The following is an 18,048-nucleotide window of genomic DNA, read 5'->3' on the forward strand; positions in this document are numbered from 1 at the left end:
CCTTATTGTAAAGTGTTACCCATTTTTCAAAGTAAACTTGGTAAAAAGCAACTAAAACTTACTTTAAAGAGACTTTTACAATATAGCATTACAACAACAAATGTACCCTAGTCAAAAGCACAAAAATGTATTAGGTGTAAAGAAAATTACAAAAGCATACACTACAGTATGCCACAATTTAGGCACTACATGAAATTGTTATATTTATATAAAATAAAATAAAATATTTATATTTTATTTTATATCTCTTTCCGCTTTAATTAGGTAACTTTTTTATTGTAAAGCACCTTGTGTTAATGTTGTGCTATATAAATTAATTGACTTGACTTGTTAGCAGGTTACTTTATAACCATTTAAAAAGTAGACTGACCATCAAGTAAGCCACTGTAATCACCACTATCATATTTTCTTAAAATAAAAAAGAGAGCCTGAAAAAATCCATCGCATCACCTTACTTTCATCGATATTTACGACTTGAAAAGAAACCATGGCAATGTGGAAAATTACGAGCAATGCTTGCATGTGTAAAAGATCTTGCCCTGTAAAAAAATAATTGACCTGTTTTACTCAACAAATAAGGCAACTGTTTGCAGCTACTTTTCTTTCATTTCTTTCTTTTAATTTCTATATAAGCCACCCATTTTAAGTTACTACTATTTAATTTTCACTTCTATTCAATTTGTTTTTTAATATTATTTTTCTATAATGAAACAGGGTCATAGGAGGACTGGAGCTTATCGCAGCATTTCAGGCCCTGTCTGTCACAGGACAATAGATTTATTTGTTGAAAATGTTGTGGTTTTATTTCTTACAATTACATCGCACTGGAGTCACTGGTTGCCAGTGTGGTGTGTTAAACACTGCATTGGAACCAATCAGTGAAAGAAGAAGTTACCATAGTTTTGTACTGTGACATTCCAAGCATTACACAACATCAAAATCGTTAGCTAATGTCTACTTTTACTTTTAAAACCAGGTCTTATGCAAGAGATTTGGCAGTAATCTGCATTCACAGCTAAGACGCTGTTTTTCTAACACTAGGTATTCTTAAATGCCTAAGAAATATTAGTCACATATAAATAAATAAGCTGTGGATTTTATGAACCATGGCCGCTTGCCCGCTTCAATAGGTTTTCCCAATTTCATTTGATACATTGCTTTTATCTGGTGTCTATTTTATCTGTTAACACCAGGACACAGATGCTACCTTAGAAAAATGCATTATAATTTTCTCCTTTCCATCCCTTTGATCTGATCACAAAACCATTAAAGGCGTTTCTCTCATTGGGAGGTATCAAAGGCTTTTATGCCTACTGACTACCATTCTCTCTTGATCTCACATTCACTCTCTCACTATTTCACACGTCTAAAAGATGCACCAGATATAAGCTACACACACATTTTAAACAGGTGAGAAAACTGTCTACCAGTGTTACGATTGCAAACAAACACAAGCCTGGAACAGACAGAGCTTCAGATAAGGCCATTCACACCCAGACAGAGATACAATGGGTGAAAAGGCCACAGGAATTGGTCCTGTCTGTTGATGGACTGACCATAGTGCTGGCCACATCTGAGGTATTTTGCTAGTTCTGATTAACAAAACCAGTTAAAGAACTTTGTGTGGATATCAACATCTAACTTTATACGTCATACTGTCTCCAGAGCAACTCCTGTCACTGTCTTTCAGTAGTAGATGTATCTGACATCTCCACATCAGTTGTGTTGTCACACCAGCCCTTCTCTCATTTGTTTCTCAGCCCATAGCTCATGTTCAAGAAACCAATTTGAAATCATTCGAGCTTTGTGACATGGTGCATTATCCTGCTGGAAGTAGCCATCAGAGGATTGGTACATGCTGGTCATAAAAGAATGGACATGGTCAGAAACAATGCTCAGGTAGACCGTGGCATTTAAACTATGCCCAATTGGCACTAAGGGGCCTAAAGCGTGCCAAGAAAACATCCCCACACCAGTACACCACCACTACCAGCCTGCACAGTGGTAACAAGGCATGATGGATCCATGTTTTTATTATGTTTACGCCAAAATCTGACTCTACCATCTGAATGTCTCAACAGAATTCGAGACTCATCAGACCAGGCAACATTTTTCCAGTCTTCAACTGTCCAATTTTGGTAAGCTCGTGCAAATTGTAGCCTCTTTTCCCTATTTGTACCCAGTGGGGTCTTCTGCTGTTGTAGCCCATCCGCCTCAAGGTTGTGCATGTTGTGGCTTCACAAATGCTTTGCTGCATACCTCTGTTGTAACAAGTGGGTATTTCAGTCAAAGTTGCTCTTCTATCAGCTTGAATCAGTCGGCCCATTCTCCTCTGACCTCTAGCATCAACAAGACATTTTTCTAGACAACCCTAGAAATGGTGGTGTGTGAAAATCCCAGTAACTGGCACAAACAACCATACCAAGCTCAAAATTAAAGTTTAGATAATTACATTAATGAGAAATTGAACAGGTGTTCCTAATAATTCTTTAGGTATAAGTGCTATATAAGTAGGCCTATATATACACTGTAAAAATACTTTGCTGCCTTAAATTTTTTTGTTGAGTCATTTCAACTTACTATTATTTACCTTGAGATGAGTTGTTATAACTTATAAATTTAAGTTGACTTTTCTCAACTATATTTTATAAGTTGTGACAACTAATTTCTGTTGACATGACTTGTAAATCTGAGTTGATTTAACAAAAAATTTTAAGGCAGCAAAGTTTTTTTTACAGTGTATGACCCTAGACCACAAAACCAGTTATAAGTTGTATGGGTGTATTTTGTAGCATTAGCCTTTTTTGTTTGGGTCAAAATGATCAAAACACTATCAGATTACCAGTAAATAATGAATGACCTTAATTTCATTGCTTATGCACAAAGCTGTGAAAAGCTATAGCTTTGGAAAACCTGGAATATATCATGCATAAAGTTCTTTCTTCATCTTAAACTGTCTTTAGTATAAAGCTATGTAAAAACATGCATTAAAAAACTGCATTCTACACTAAAAAACATGAAGGTAAAGTCTGAAAATGAAACAATTTTAATTTGTGTGTGTGTGTGTGTGTAAACTTTTCCTAAAAGCTACAATGCACTCAATACTACATCTGGTTAAATAGCAGGAGCGGAAGGTTTATTTGCATTTGACATGTTTATGGGAAATGGGGCTATCCCTCAAGGGTTCACATAATGCCTCATGCCACCAATGTGACAGAATGCCCAGAAAAGGCTGTCCCACGCTGAAAACACTATGCCATCGTCCCAGCAGGATGTTACACACAATTGTCCCTTTTCAAAGCATGAAAGAAAAAAGTAAAGCCATTCAAGAGAATGTTCCCTCAGCCATTCAGAGAGGCAGTTCCTGGCCTCTTCTCTTTTTCATGTGCCTTGGGTTTAATTCATCTCTACATTTCAAATTCAACTAATGCACAGCCATAGTTTTTAGATTTTTAGGAAGTTTTCATGATACCAAACTATACAAAAAATGGGGAGAGAGAGAAAAGTTAGAAAAAGTTAATAAAAGAGATTATCCAGTGCATGAGGGTCCCACAGGTTTTTAGCGATGCATGGGCTGATGCCAGACACCCCAAACAAAGAGTCACTTGTTTCACAGACTGCACTGAGAATAAGAATTAAAACACATGGCACAACATTTAAACACAACTAAAGAGTTGGAAGCACAGCTTTGCTAATAAAGAACACAGATGAAGTCTAGTATTCTAGTGTTTGTGTTTGGAAGAAAAATGTACATAATATTATTTGTGATTTAAAATAAACATTATATATACTGATTATTTGAGAAGGGGGGTAAAAACATACATGTTTCTGTAAATGTATAAGAGATATATCTAAAGTATGGCGCATACGTAACACATGTAACATTCTGCCTAACAACCACTTTTATGTTCTGTGGGGGAAGGAAATTATCATAAAGGTTTAAAAAACATGAGGGTGAGTAAACGATGACAAAGTTTGTGTGAACTATTCCTTGCATGTCTGCTCTGATTAACTATGACAACCTGCTTACATGAGTTACTTCCAGGGCTTAAATTGAGTCTGGGCCGTCCGGGGCTAAGCCCTGGCACATAGGCTGATGGCCGGTGTCTGAGTACCCCGCTGTTGCATGTGCACTGACACGAAGCGAGCATAACATGTTTTCAGTTAATTCCTGTAAAAGGTAGGCTTCACGCTGGCATGTGCCTTGTAGCACAAATTCTCCCATAGTATGGAGAGTGGATAGTGCCAGGAGAGTGGTGTTCTTTTACATCAGAGAGGGATACGTTGCTGCCACAGATGCTTGTCAGTGTATTTAAAGAGTTTGGTTCCAAAACACAATAAATTTTGATTTTGACTAATTTCTGTAAAAATGTGTTTTCTATACCAAGAAAGTCACAAGATGAAAACCACTATTTTCTGTTACAAACTTTCACATAGCATCTTTAGGTTACAATAATAGCTATAATTTGATTTTCAAAGATTTATTATAAAACTGACAAAGTTTTTTCCCCAAAATGCTATAAATCTATTAAATCGATATATAAATGTCCATTCATCTTTGCCATGTTATATTCATTTAGTTGACTAGTGGTATACACTGCTAAAAAACATTAATGGCATTAATCAAAGCACTTATTTGTCATATTAAGAACACTGTCATTGCTGCTATCATCCTTGGGACATTGTTGCTGAACTTTTCTGACAGCGATCAGCTGTAAAATGTTTTGGTCTTGCTCGATTTTCGTTGGCTTCGAGTAAAATAATGGAAAGTTTTTATAAGATCCCCTGGGGTCAATGTGTTAGCATAACAGAAACTTGATGCTGTCGTGTGAGAACAAGCAACTGCCGGCATTTTTCTTCGCCTGAGTGCCTCTCACGTAAATTATTTGATTTTGATGGCTTACGTTTCTTCTCCGCCACAGAAAACCACCACAGGTTTATTAATGTCATCAAAATTACTGTTTCTTTTTGTTTGCTTGTTGATCACAAAGTAAGTAGATGAGGAAAACTAGGATTCTGTATGTTTTCAAAGCACCGTCATTTTTGTTTACAGTGAATGGAATGGTGAGCTGTGATTGGTTAAGCAGATTTATTGCATTTTGCAGAGAAGGAGCCGTTTGTCGCGGTTTGGAAAAAAAGGGAGAAAAGATGACAGAGTAACACGGCTATATATCTGATATTGCGTAAAATTAAGAATTTACTTATTAGTACTGACCAGATACAATACTGATTTTGGCGGTAACTATTTTTTTATTTTTATGGCATTTATCGTGTTTTGGAACCTAATTCTTCATTTCCTCTATGAAAAAGCGCTATCTACCCACCATATTGTAGCATAAATGCTCACAAAGTTTACAAGGTTACATCAGAGCTTTTTCATGCTCGTTTTGTACGTATCAATACCTACACACTTAAGGATTTACACATCTTTGTGCGTAAGCTTTTAATACACTATGGTAATTTTAACACATTATGTGTCATTTGGTGTTGATTTTGTGTTAAATATAACACAAGTTGTGTTAAAAGTAACACAAAATGTGTTGTTTCGATAATAACAAAGAGATGGGTGGATTCCGGGACAACGCATTTAGTGTGTTGTCCTAGAATCAACACTAATGTGTTGTTTTTAACACATTCGTTCTAAGAGTGCAGTATGCTTACACCAACGCTTTAACCCCCTCACCCTAAACTTTGAAATCCCTACAATTTCAATCGCAGTATAATTTTCCAAACAAAAAGGCTGTCCTACTCATTATATTTTCTCTTTTAATGGTAACATCATTCAAATACTTGATACTGACACAAAGGAGAGGGCACATGCCTACAAAAAGATTTTGTTCTCAGTTGTAGTTTTGTAAACTTTGCACATCTAGAATGATTTTGATCAGCATTTTATTGTTCATAGCAGAGGGTTCTCTTAACTCATATCTTATATTTTACAGTTAGTCAATTGCTAAATTTTTTAAAACTTTGCTCCCCTCGAAAGTACCCCCAAACGACCTAATTTAACCCCTGGCTACATCAACCTTTCTCACTAGTGATGTTATTTTGTCAAAATGCATACTCTGAAGAGTCAGTGGTGCTTTGCTTAATTTAACTTTGTAATTATACTGTTGTTATAAAGAAAGTTAATAACTTTTTCCACATGTTACTGTAATGATAGCACCCTCTGCTGGAAAGTAAACTAATGGACTAATAATAAACTAATAATTAGGATGTAAACACAACAGTGTATTCAGATTGTCCTCTTATAGTCACGAAAAATTTGATTAATTTATTCGTGTCCGTGGCACGAAATTCAGCTGTTTTCCTTTTTCGTGTCACTCGCACGAATTTCTATAAATAGATTTTTTTGTGTCTGTGGCAAGACTTTCTTTTTTGTGTCATTTTATGTATTATGTTCTCATTGTTTTTTTCCTATTTTCTTACCATTGTCGCTTGTGGTTGGGATTAGAATCACTTTCTGTTACATTTTTAGAAATCCACCCAAACCCCAACTACAGACGAGAATAGTTTTAAAAGCGGAAGAAAAACATGTAGAAATATAAGTACATCCTAACCCAAACCCAAAATCTAACACCAACCTCAAGACAATGATTTAAAAATAGAAAAAAAGAGAAAACAACACATAAAATGACACGGAAAAGAAAGTCGTGCCAGGGACACGAAAAACTACTTATAGAAATTTGTGATTGTGAGACAAAAAAGGTAAATTAATCACAAATAAATTAATCACATTTTTCATGACTATAACACGACTTTCCGTGAGATCATGTTGCGGAAGTATTTATTCGCAATATTGACATTATGTACAACAATTCCATTCATTTAATTTTCCTATATGCTTTACACAGATCTCTATTTACACTGGGAATCTCTATTCACAATCTGTAATTTAAGAAATGTACTACAGTAAGTAAAGTTTATTTATATAGCACATTTATCTCAGCAGAGCTGACCAAAACTCTAAATGGGCCACATTACGTTATATATTATGTAATCAGGTAATCTGCACTTTACGTATGTGTCTTTGTGTGTCTTACCGATTCCTTATTCCATGTTTGGAAGTTGAATTTGAAGTCGATTTGTATACATGTTATTGAAGTAAGACGATTGTGAATGCAAGGACAATTACCATAAAATTTCATAAATATTTTATTGTTGATTGCTAAATGTAATGTAAATTGTGGCCAATCACAATCAAGTATTCAAAAGTACCGTGTATAATGGTTGTGTCTCAACCTATAAAATGCACAATTTTTACCTAATGAACTTAACAATTTATACTGCATTCATGTTTTTTTCAATATTAAGTCGATAAAACACTGAAAGCGAATAAAGAGATTTTTGTTTTATGCAATATTTATTTTTAGTCACTATTTTAATAAATACCTTCATGACATACAGTAAAGCAGCTGAGATCTGCTGAATATTTCATAATGGCACACAGAAGAAACACACTTAAGTAAGCCCAGAACTATGCCATCTAACCCAGAGGGGAAGCTTCTAATGAACGTATGTTCCTGGGTTGTCCAAGAAGTTATTGATCTTCTTTGCCACATCATCAAGCTCATTTGTATTGGTGTATTTCAGAAGGTTGTGAGATCGTACGAAATAATGCCGGAGATAATGCTGGCTAACACATTTATAAAGCTTATGCACCAGCCGTAAAACACATTCCTTGAAATCTTTCCAGTCCCTGGTGCATGGGTACTTCTCACATGTCCAGAACAGCAATGTCTATAGAAATGATTTGAACATAAAGGGAAAGTATATATAATTACAGTTATAATTACAATATTCTGTATGTGAGTAATAACATGAAAGATGATAGTAACGATCTAAGAAGCCTGTTTTGATGGGGCTGATACCTGTAGGTGGTAGGCAGTGATGACAGGTTTACTTCCAGGACACCAGACTTCTTCCTTAAGTTGTCTGACCACCCGATAACACTTCCTGCGGCATCCGCCATCCCCATCTATATTACTCATCAACACCTGCTCCGCCCGAGAGAATGACAGCAGCCAGTGGTAGTTTGATGTGGCCATTAAATTAAATCCAAAAGACTGTAGAGGATTTATTAAGATAAACAACATTGTAATTTTGGAACAGTACTCAGGTCAGCTAATTTGTTGGTTGAAGAGGATACTTCACAAGACTTTATAAGATGTAAAATACAATTTTGGTGTCCCCAGAGTGCATAAGTAAAGTTTTAGCTCAAAATATTATATATATAATTTATTATGGCATGTTAAAGTTGCATAATGCACACATGTGCTGTTTTGGGGTGTGTCCTTTTAAATGCAAATGAGCTGATGAAATGCAACCACTGAGACTTTTCTCTTTAACAAAGCATTCATATAATTTGTCTAGTAAATGTACTTATCCCGCTATATTTAGCTAAGCTTGTCCGGAACAAAGCATTCACATAACTCGTATGGGTAATATACTTATGCCGCAATAGCTAGCCTGTCTGGAACCGAGCGGATATTAAACCACAATACTGTATGACACTTGCATTACATACGAACGGCCCCTATACACTAATACAGTAGGATTTTGTTTCTCTTTCTCTGTCTCGAACTATCCCTATAATATTTGGTATGTCCCCCTTTGATGTAAAGAGCATGCACTCAAGCAGGCCCTGATAAAAAGCCTGATTGACAAAAACTTAATAGTGCCATTTCTCTTTATCCACTGACCTTGATGCAGCGAGCACGCTCTGCGGATGGCCATCTCCGAAAGAGACGGGGCCAACGAGCCCTCTTTGGCCAGTAGTTCATTAGCTCCACTGTAGGAACCAGTTCTACCTCAACTTGTCCCTCTGATGTTTCCACGGCAACACGCACCACTGACCCGACTGACTCCAGCATGCTCACTTTATCTAACACAGAGGAAAAGCAAGTTAAAATACGAAACGATGCCATTCATTTAGACTTAATGTATATAAAACCTCATCCACAGGGTACGAACTTGTTAGTCCACATGTCTTTATGGATGCCTCCAGATGCTCTTTAAAGACATTCACCACCTTGGCTGGCACAATGTCACCTTCAATGGTCATGCAGGTGTCATGCCACTCTTGACTAGGGTTAACAAAGCTCTCTAGCTCCAGCCACTGATGGACCTTCTCTGGCTCACGGACCGGGGAGAGGAGACGAGATCCGCTCAGTGTGTAGTATCTCCATTGTCTTGTTCGCCTTTGCTTATAGCCCATCAGACCTCGCAGAGGCACCGAGATGAGGAACAAGGTAGGTGTGAGCACCTGGAGGAGGGAAATTCATGGCCAAAATCTATCAGTTAATCCACAGTGCAATGCAGCAGTACACATTTAACTTACTAATTATTTCTAAGAGGAAGTATTTTAATAAAAAATACACCTCATCTTTAATCTATATGACTATTGTTTTACATAACCCAGCTGAGTATTTTATAGCTTATTCACAATTGATCTAACAAAACACAACAAACAGAGCAGTTGGTGTTCACTGTATGTACTGTAAACCAGGATTAACACCTATAATAACACAATTTTGTTGTTTATATTCACTTTCTTACTTGAATGGCAGGGTTGTATGCACATCTTCCCCGCAGCAACGTAGCCCATTTTGTCACTAAAGCTGGTTGATCCTAAGTGTTGACACCACAGGAATTATGACATTAATAAAACAATGATAAATTATTTTTGTTTGATTAATAGACAATATGGCTATTACTTTGAGGCTGGTATTGTGAACTCCGGAGTTTGCAATGGACTGGAAGCGAGCATCCTTTGAGCTGACCTCAGCTGTGAGATCTTTGATCATTTTCTGCACGTCTTCTACCGACTTTGAAACTTGCCGATGCCTGAGGTCCACCTTACAATGACAGATAAGCCACCATTAACGTGATTATATCAGAAACACTAAATTAAATCCCTACGTCAAATCTTTAATTTAGTAAAACCATTCAAACATTCACTATAAATATATGCTTTATATTTTAGCCATCCGACAGAAAACACAGACATGAATCTATTAAAAGATCTCATCAGCACTTAACACTATCAAAAAAAAAACAGAAGTAGGTCACCTGATTTTGTAAATAGTTGTCCAGATCTTCATCAGTAAAGCTGCTCATTTTGCAGTCTATCCAAATGATCTGTATCAATTAAAATGTTATTTTAAGTATTGTTTTTGTGTTAAGGTCTGTGTAGTCCTTTTGATTTTTTTGTCGGTCTTTGTATTTGTGACACAGATTGTGCTGTGAGCACTTCAACAGAGAGTCATTGATCTCACAATATTGATTTCTGAGATGTTAAAAAGCCCATGGTCCTCTGCTACTCACATGGTAGATCACAAATAAATGTTTTGAATAGTTAATAACGATATTCAAAAAGATGATATAGGTTATATGTATGAATGATTATATATATGATTATATTATGAAAATCATTTTAAAAAAATAAATAAAATTATATATTTATATTTTTGTTTCTTTTTCAAAATGATTTTCATATAAATATAATTTATTAATTTATTTGTATACTGATAATACAACCTGAAAACAATTCAAGTGATTTTTTTTTCTTTTAGACCCATGAACTGCAGGCCTTTAGCACAGTCTGCTTTGAAAGCATTTTGTAACAATATGGAAAAACACTCTTCTAATCACTTATGTCCATTAACACACATTAACCTTCTGCAGTCAGCGGTGAAAAGAAAGTGAACTCATTACATCCAAATCTGACCTGCTGTTAAAGAAGTGTCATGCCAATTTATTAACATTAATAACATGTATCCATGCAATTACGGGTGACAAATGAACTCGGTCTGTTATGACTGATGAGATAACAATCATAACAGACTGAAATTAAAAGCAACTAAAACAGTTAATCTTGCAAATTTTACAAACTCTAACGAGAATGTTATTAATGTACCTATAAATAATAGATTAAAAAAAAATAGCAACAATTTCCTGAGTTTGCTGGGTTTTAATAAGTAAAAAATGTCCATTTATAGGCTACTACATAATGAGAATAATGGAATTCAACATTTAGATCAATATTAAGTGTGGGTTAGGGTTAATATAAAATACTGTTGAATATAAAATACATCCCATCTTATAAGTAACTATTAACTTTAATTTGTACTGTTGCTGGTTGTACATTACAGTGGGATTTACTGATATGGGTCATGAAATCAAATTTTTATTATTTGAAGAGTTTTGGTCGCCATCTACAGAACAAAAGCTGTACTGCGCTTTGCCCTTTACTAGGACCGTTTCTCAATCGGAATGCTGCAGACTGCGGGGGTCGCATATGCAGGCTGCATACGTCATCAAGCCTGGTTTATTTAAGTTAACTGAGCATTATATTCCCAAGTCATAATCACATTCCAACAATTTACGATTGACTAAGAATAACTGTTAACTTTATAATTGTTAATATTCTGAAATAAGACTTATGCAGCCTTAAATGTGACCACCAGGGGCTGCAGGCTTCGGATTGATAAAACGGCCTACATTTCCCAGCATGCTGTTAGACAAATGTCACAACAAACCTCGGTACTCTTGTTTAAAACGGTGTCATTCGTAACAAATAAGACATATTGACCTATGGCCACACTGGAATGGAAACATTTGAGCTAACTCACTGAGGTATTGTATGTCGTTATATATTCAGTGTGTTGCATTAGGGTAAATGTTGAACAGTTTGTTGAATATGTAACCCTGAGCATTAGCTCCCATGCTACACATTGGATTAGCGATACAGAGATCACATATAAAGATATGTCTACTGCAGGCATCTAACAAGTACAGTACACGATCATTCTTGACACAGCTTTGTGAGATGAGATCTGACCTAGCATGAAATAAAAGGATATGCAAATTTAGGTAGACATGTATGAAGTGTAAATTCACGAGTTTTTACACTTCAGGCTACCTTCTCGTCAGGTCTAAGAAATTATAGTAAACGAGTTTGGCTTGATTTTTGGACCAGAATTCGCCTCCATTTAAGCTATGGGACTGCTTAATAAAATATGGTCAATAAAATACATTGATGTAGGCAGCTGCGGCTTACAGACAGACAGATAGACAGACATACAGAAGGGTGGGTTGGTGTATATGAATGGATGGACCGACAGATAGATAGATAATTAGAAGAATAGACAGACAGACATACATATAACAAGATAGATAGACAGACATATAGATTATTAGAAGAATAAACAGAAAGACATATAAACAGATAGACAGACGGGTGGGTTGGTATATGAATGGATGGACAGACAGATAGATAGATAATTAGAAGAATAGACAGACAGACATACATATAACAAGATAGATAGACAGACATATAGATTATTAGAAGAATAAACAGAAAGACATATAAACAGATAGACAGACGGGTGGGTTGGTATATGAATGGATGGACAGACAGATAGATAGATAATTAGAAGAAAAGACAGACAGACATATAAAAAGACAGACAGACAGACAGACAGACAGATAATTAGAAGAATAGACAGACAGACATATAAACAGATAGATAGATAGACTGACAAATCTGTGGGTCAGTATATGAATGGATGGACAGGTATTTAAGTTGATGGAAAGATAAATAGAAGAATGGACAGACAGACATATAAACAGATAGACATACAGATGGGTCTGTATATGGATGAATGGACAGATAGATAATAAGAAAAAAATAGACAGACTGATAGATAGACAGACAGACAGATGGGTTGCTCGGTATGAATTAATTGACAGAGAGATAGATAAAATGATGGATAAATTGAAGAATGGACAGATAGACATATAATAACATAGATAAAGAGACACAGAGATGGATGGGTCTGTATATGGATGGATGGACAGATAGATAATAAGAAATTTTGTAATGTTTAACCTGTAAAAGACCAAAATATATTGTTGCTAATACTGCAGTCAGTTTGTCTCTGTTTTGTAATTTCATTTTTTTCAGGTCCTGTTTACAAAGACACACAATGAGCCATTTTGTGTTGCTAAGATTACACAGTGGAGAACGCTGCAGAGCTCTTCTTACCCTCTGTCGTTCTCTCACCTGGCGGGCGCTGAGCTCTCTATCTATTAGCCACAGCTTAAGAGAAAGCTACCGTCTGCTGCAGCTGCCAGATAATGGAGCCAGTAGCCCTGCAGAGGTGAAAGAGGCTTACCTACATATGGCCAAACTCTACCATCCTGATTCCGGCAATCCCACGGCAGACGCAGCTTTATTTTCACAGGTAGAGGAGGCTTATAGGGCCGTCCAAGCCCATATGGCACGGCAGAGATCAACCTCCCAGTACCCTCAGCAAATGGAGGAGGAGGAAGAGGAAGATAAGGTTAAAGGTCAGGTTCCTCAACACAGACACTACCTCAGTTTCGAAGGCAGGGGTTCAGGAACCCCAAGCCAACGGGAAAGGCAATACAGGCAGTTCCGCATTGACCGTGCAACCGACCAGGTCCTGGAGTATAGACGCAAGGAGATGGAGAAGGCGGCAGCGGACGAGGGTGCCATGGTGACCCGGGACGCACGCTTACGCAGCAAGCAGATCAAAATCACCCAGGCGGTGGAGAGGTTGGTGGAGGACCTCATCCAGGAGTCCATGGCCCGCGGAGACTTCAGGAACCTCAGTGGAACCGGCAAACCGATCAACAAATTCGACCATAACCCGTACATGGATCCCATGACGCACAACCTCAACAGAATCCTCATTGACAATGGGTACCAGCCCGAGTGGATTGTCACACAGAAGGAAATCAGGGAAACCATCGAAAAAATGAGGGCGAGGTTGCAGGAGGTCAGGGCCAGGCTTGGTGAACCCATGAGGCACTCAGAAGTCCTCCAGTGGAAAGAGCACTGTGCGGTGTTTGCTGATGAGCTGGTGAAACTGAACAAAAAAGTGGATAATTTTAACCTGATTGTGCCTCTTATGAATAGGCAGATGGTGCATTTTAGTCTGAAAAGGGAGGTGGAGAAAATACTGAAAACTGACAAGCTGTTAAGGCCGCAGAAGGAAAGAGAGAAAGAAGGAAAACAGATGGAAGAGATGAAGACAGCAAGAACGTCTCAGCACATCAAACAAGGTCTCATTACATGGATGCAGAATCTTCTCAAATGAGATGCATTTAAAATATAAAAAATAACATTTTACAATAAGGTTGTACATAAGTAAATGTGTTAGTTAACATGATCTAATTTTATTTATTAATGTTAGTTATAGTTAATGCCAATACAGCTGTTCATGTAAGTTTATTGTGCATTAACTAATGTTAACAGAGAGCCTATAATTTGTAATTATTAGTATTAGTAAATGCTGAAATTAAAGGAAAACACCATTGTTTTTCAATATTTAACTTTTACCTCAGCTCAGACTAATTAATACATTCCTTTTTTTTTCAATGCGTCCAGGTAATCTTTGTACAGCATGTTGTGAATTTAGCATTTAGCCTAGCCCCATTCATTCCTTAGGATCCAAACAGGGATGAATTTAGAAGCCAACAAACACTTCAATGTTTACCCTTTTTAAAGGCTGTTACATAGTTACACAAAATAAAAGATTATTTTATGATGTTACTATATGTTATTATACAATGTTACTGCGCACCAAGGTCGAAGTGCTGCAAACTAAGTACTCTTCCGCCATATAATATAGTTCTAATTTTTTATCCGCTTAAAAAAAATCACCACGTTTTATTTTGTGCCACCATACTTACTCGTGTAACTACTCATGTAACAGTCTTTAAATAGGGAAAACATGGAAGTGTTTGGTGGCTTCTAAATTCATCCCTGTTTGGATCCTAAGGAATGAATGGGGCTAGGCTAAATGCTAACACATTCACAAAGTGCTATGCAAAGATGAAGTGCACGCATTTACAAAAGATAGGTATGTATTAATTTGTCTAAGTTGAGTTAAGATCAAAGTAAAATATTGAAAAAAGGTTGTGTTTTCCTTTAACATGAACTAAGATTAATAAATTCTGTTGTATTGTTCATTGTTAGTTCATGTTAGCTAATACATGATGTTGTTAACAAATGTAAACTTTATTGTAAAGTGTTGCCAAAATATCTGTAGATGGGTCGGGTGAATGTCACAAGATCTTGCGGAGTCATATAACACCTCAGACTCAACAGGAATGAAAACTCCTGTTTTTGGTACTATTAGTTGTACTAAACTAGTACTACCACTGTTTTTTTAGTACTATACTATTAAAATAATTTGCATTGTGACATTATGTATTGTGCCAAAACAATCTCAAGACTAATGTGTTCAATTGCAATGGTTTTAATATTATATAAATCTCATTATTCCTGTTAATGAATATCATCACTGTAGTACACAATGACACAACTGTTTAATTAAACTACGGATTGTTGTAGAAAATGTTAAAAAAATTGAAAACAATAAAAATAACAAGCTTTACCAATAGTTATCTTTTCAGGTATGCCTCCCCGTTTCTCTCCCAACTCATGTCTTATGGCCTTGGCACCTTTTTATCTCTTGTTTCTCCTTAAACTCTTTCTGCAGTGCAAAAACAACCAATTTCTTTTTATATTTTCTTCCTTTATTTAATGACTACACACTTCATGATCATGTTACTATATTGATATACATCATATGACAAAATCTTTTTTTGTATTTTACTTTACATAAAATCATCCTATATAATGTAAATAATTTTTTTGTGAAAATATAACTTCAGTCATGCCATGTTAAAGATTATAATCAATGTGAAATCAGGTTGATCCTCTAAATCTCAATTATAGCCAGACAAACAGGGTCACAGATTATACAACAATGATGTATTGTATACATTCTTAACAGTTAAAATAATATACTTTCTTCACATTACAGTGCTAAGTGCGCAGCAGTCCTAAAATAATGTATTAGTAAAAAATTTAACAATATTTATAAAAGGCTTAGTTTTTTGTATATTTTAATATATGACATGCACATATTCTTGACATTGAGAGATTCATATGCTGTACCAGTGCCTGATATCTCTTACTGTATTCAAATTAAGGACCTACATTACATTACATTTTGTTACATCATATCATTCTCCACCAAGCCATCACCAAATTTTGTTTCTATAGTTGGCTGGATTGCCTACCTCATTGTCATGACAACAGCTCATGATCAAGTCAGATTGTGTAAGGTTTTGCTGGAGTTTGCTAGAAAATCCTACCAGGCTGTTTAAACCTGTACAGAAGCCAGGCAACTAAATGTGTTTTGTCAGTGGAAACAATTGGAAACAGGTTTAATGCGCCCTGAGCGAACAAAAATCAACAACTGTTAAACTTTGTTGAGCAGTATGAACTTACTGTAGATAAACTTTAAGAGGTGGTTTCCCAGACAGGGTTTAGATTAATCCAGGACTATATGAGGACATTTAAGTAGTTTTAACAAACAAACCTTACAAAAACATTACTGGTGTGCATCTTGAGACAAAACAATTGACTAATGTGTGTTAAGATATGTCAGTGTTTTGAAATTAAACCAGCTCAAACATGCATTTTAGTCTGGACGATGAACCCTGTCCGGGAAAACACCCCTATGAGTGCAGCAACCCAGCATAGATCAATTTAAACCCTTTAACCAATTGTGCCAACATATTTAATGGCTTAGAAATTAGATCTAAAAGCCTCCAAAAACAGATTGTTGAATTAAATTGTCATTTATTTTAAACAAGACAGGCTGACATTCACAACTCATTCTTAAATGTTAAACCTGTGTGTGTAATCGGATACGCTATACAGAGATGTCACATTCATCTATTCCAACTCCTGGTCTCTTCCATTGAACCCTGGAAGATGTCCAAGAGCAGATGGGTTGCAGATGACCACAGGCGATGCTACAACGGTCCAGTCTTTAGCTATATACTGATGATATGGATCCTGCGAGTTCTCCACCTTCTTTGAACGAATGTAGCTGAACATAATGCCAAAGGCGAAGAAACTAAAGAGACCCATCATCATACAGATGTAGATCATGCCGTATATTTTATCTTCAGGTGGTTTATGTTGATGATGTGGTTGTGCTGGCACTGGCTGTGTCTCATTAAAGTACCGATACAACCAGGACACCAGCAGATTATGAATATCTGTGTAGTTCTGTTCGAACATCCTGCTCACTGTTGATAAAGATATAGATATTTATTTATAAATGCAAATATAGTCTGTTCATTTGAATTAAATACATAAAATAATTATTTATTAAGTGAATTTAAGTGATTATGAATTGTAGGCTACTCGCCCTGCTAAAATAACAATAGACATCATAACAGAAATTCTATTAGTTTTATTGGGAATTTTATTGTTTCTAATGGAATATGGCCCAAAACACACACTGTATTAGTTTATGTTGTTCTCTAATGGTATGTATTGGTTCTAAGTATTGGTTCTAATGAAATATGGCCCAAAACACACTACAGTGCAGTGGTTTTAATGGTAAAAGCTAATGGTTCCATTGTATTTAGAATTTTCTGTAATGTTTTTAGCAGGGGGGTGTTATCATGAAAAGGAAATGAGGAGCCCAGATGCAAAAGCCACCTCCTAGCAATTGAAACATAAACAACAGAGCTATATGAGGATACCTGCAAAGAAGGGATTTTTTCGCATGTATTTCAGGCTAATAAAACGGCAAAATGCTCACGAGCTTAATCAGCGACGGATGCGCGACTTGCGCCTTGCGCGCTGTTTTGTGTGAGAGGAGCGCGCAAGGGGCAAGTCGCGCATCCGCTGCTCATAAGCTCGTCAGCATTTTTGCAGTTTTATTTGCCTGAAACACATATGCGTCAAAATTCTTTGCAAGTATCCCCACAAACACAACCATTTAGATCTTAAAAGAAAGTAAAACAGCTGAAAGAGAAAACGCATGTGTAACTGTAAAATGTATTCGTTCTTAAAGGCGGAGTCCACGATGTTCTTAAAGGGCAAGTTACCTAATTGTGCTCCTGTCTGTCACTCATGTTTTTGTGAAAATCTCTTACTGCTCTTGACTAAATCACTTTTCTAACTTTAATAAGATATATAATATACAT

General features: G+C 36.2%; 2 protein-coding genes across 2 annotated transcripts; one reads left to right on the forward strand and one right to left on the reverse strand.

Moving 5' to 3' along the window:
* Window positions 1–7,490: 7,490 nt before the first annotated feature.
* mab21l3 (mab-21-like 3) lies at window positions 7,491–9,840 on the reverse strand. Its single transcript, XM_065251392.2, has 6 exons — window positions 9,717–9,840; window positions 9,559–9,630; window positions 8,974–9,265; window positions 8,703–8,884; window positions 7,872–8,066; window positions 7,491–7,740 (listed from the first exon to the last, which is right to left on the reverse strand). The coding sequence occupies exons 1-6, from the start codon at window positions 9,804–9,806 to the stop codon at window positions 7,507–7,509; spliced, it is 1,065 nt and encodes a 354-aa protein (XP_065107464.1). The 5' UTR covers window positions 9,807–9,840; the 3' UTR covers window positions 7,491–7,506.
* Window positions 9,841–11,483: 1,643 nt separating this feature from the next.
* Window positions 11,484–15,032, forward strand: dnajc28 (DnaJ (Hsp40) homolog, subfamily C, member 28). The gene is made up of 2 exons (XM_065251971.1): window positions 11,484–11,637; window positions 12,968–15,032. Exon 2 carries the CDS (start codon window positions 12,990–12,992, stop codon window positions 14,124–14,126), a length of 1,137 nt encoding a protein of 378 aa, XP_065108043.1. The 5' UTR covers window positions 11,484–11,637; window positions 12,968–12,989; the 3' UTR covers window positions 14,127–15,032.
* Window positions 15,033–18,048: the final 3,016 nt, after the last annotated feature.

Source organism: Paramisgurnus dabryanus, chromosome 15 (assembly GCF_030506205.2).
Source record: "Paramisgurnus dabryanus chromosome 15, PD_genome_1.1, whole genome shotgun sequence".
Lineage (NCBI taxonomy): Eukaryota > Metazoa > Chordata > Actinopteri > Cypriniformes > Cobitidae > Paramisgurnus > Paramisgurnus dabryanus.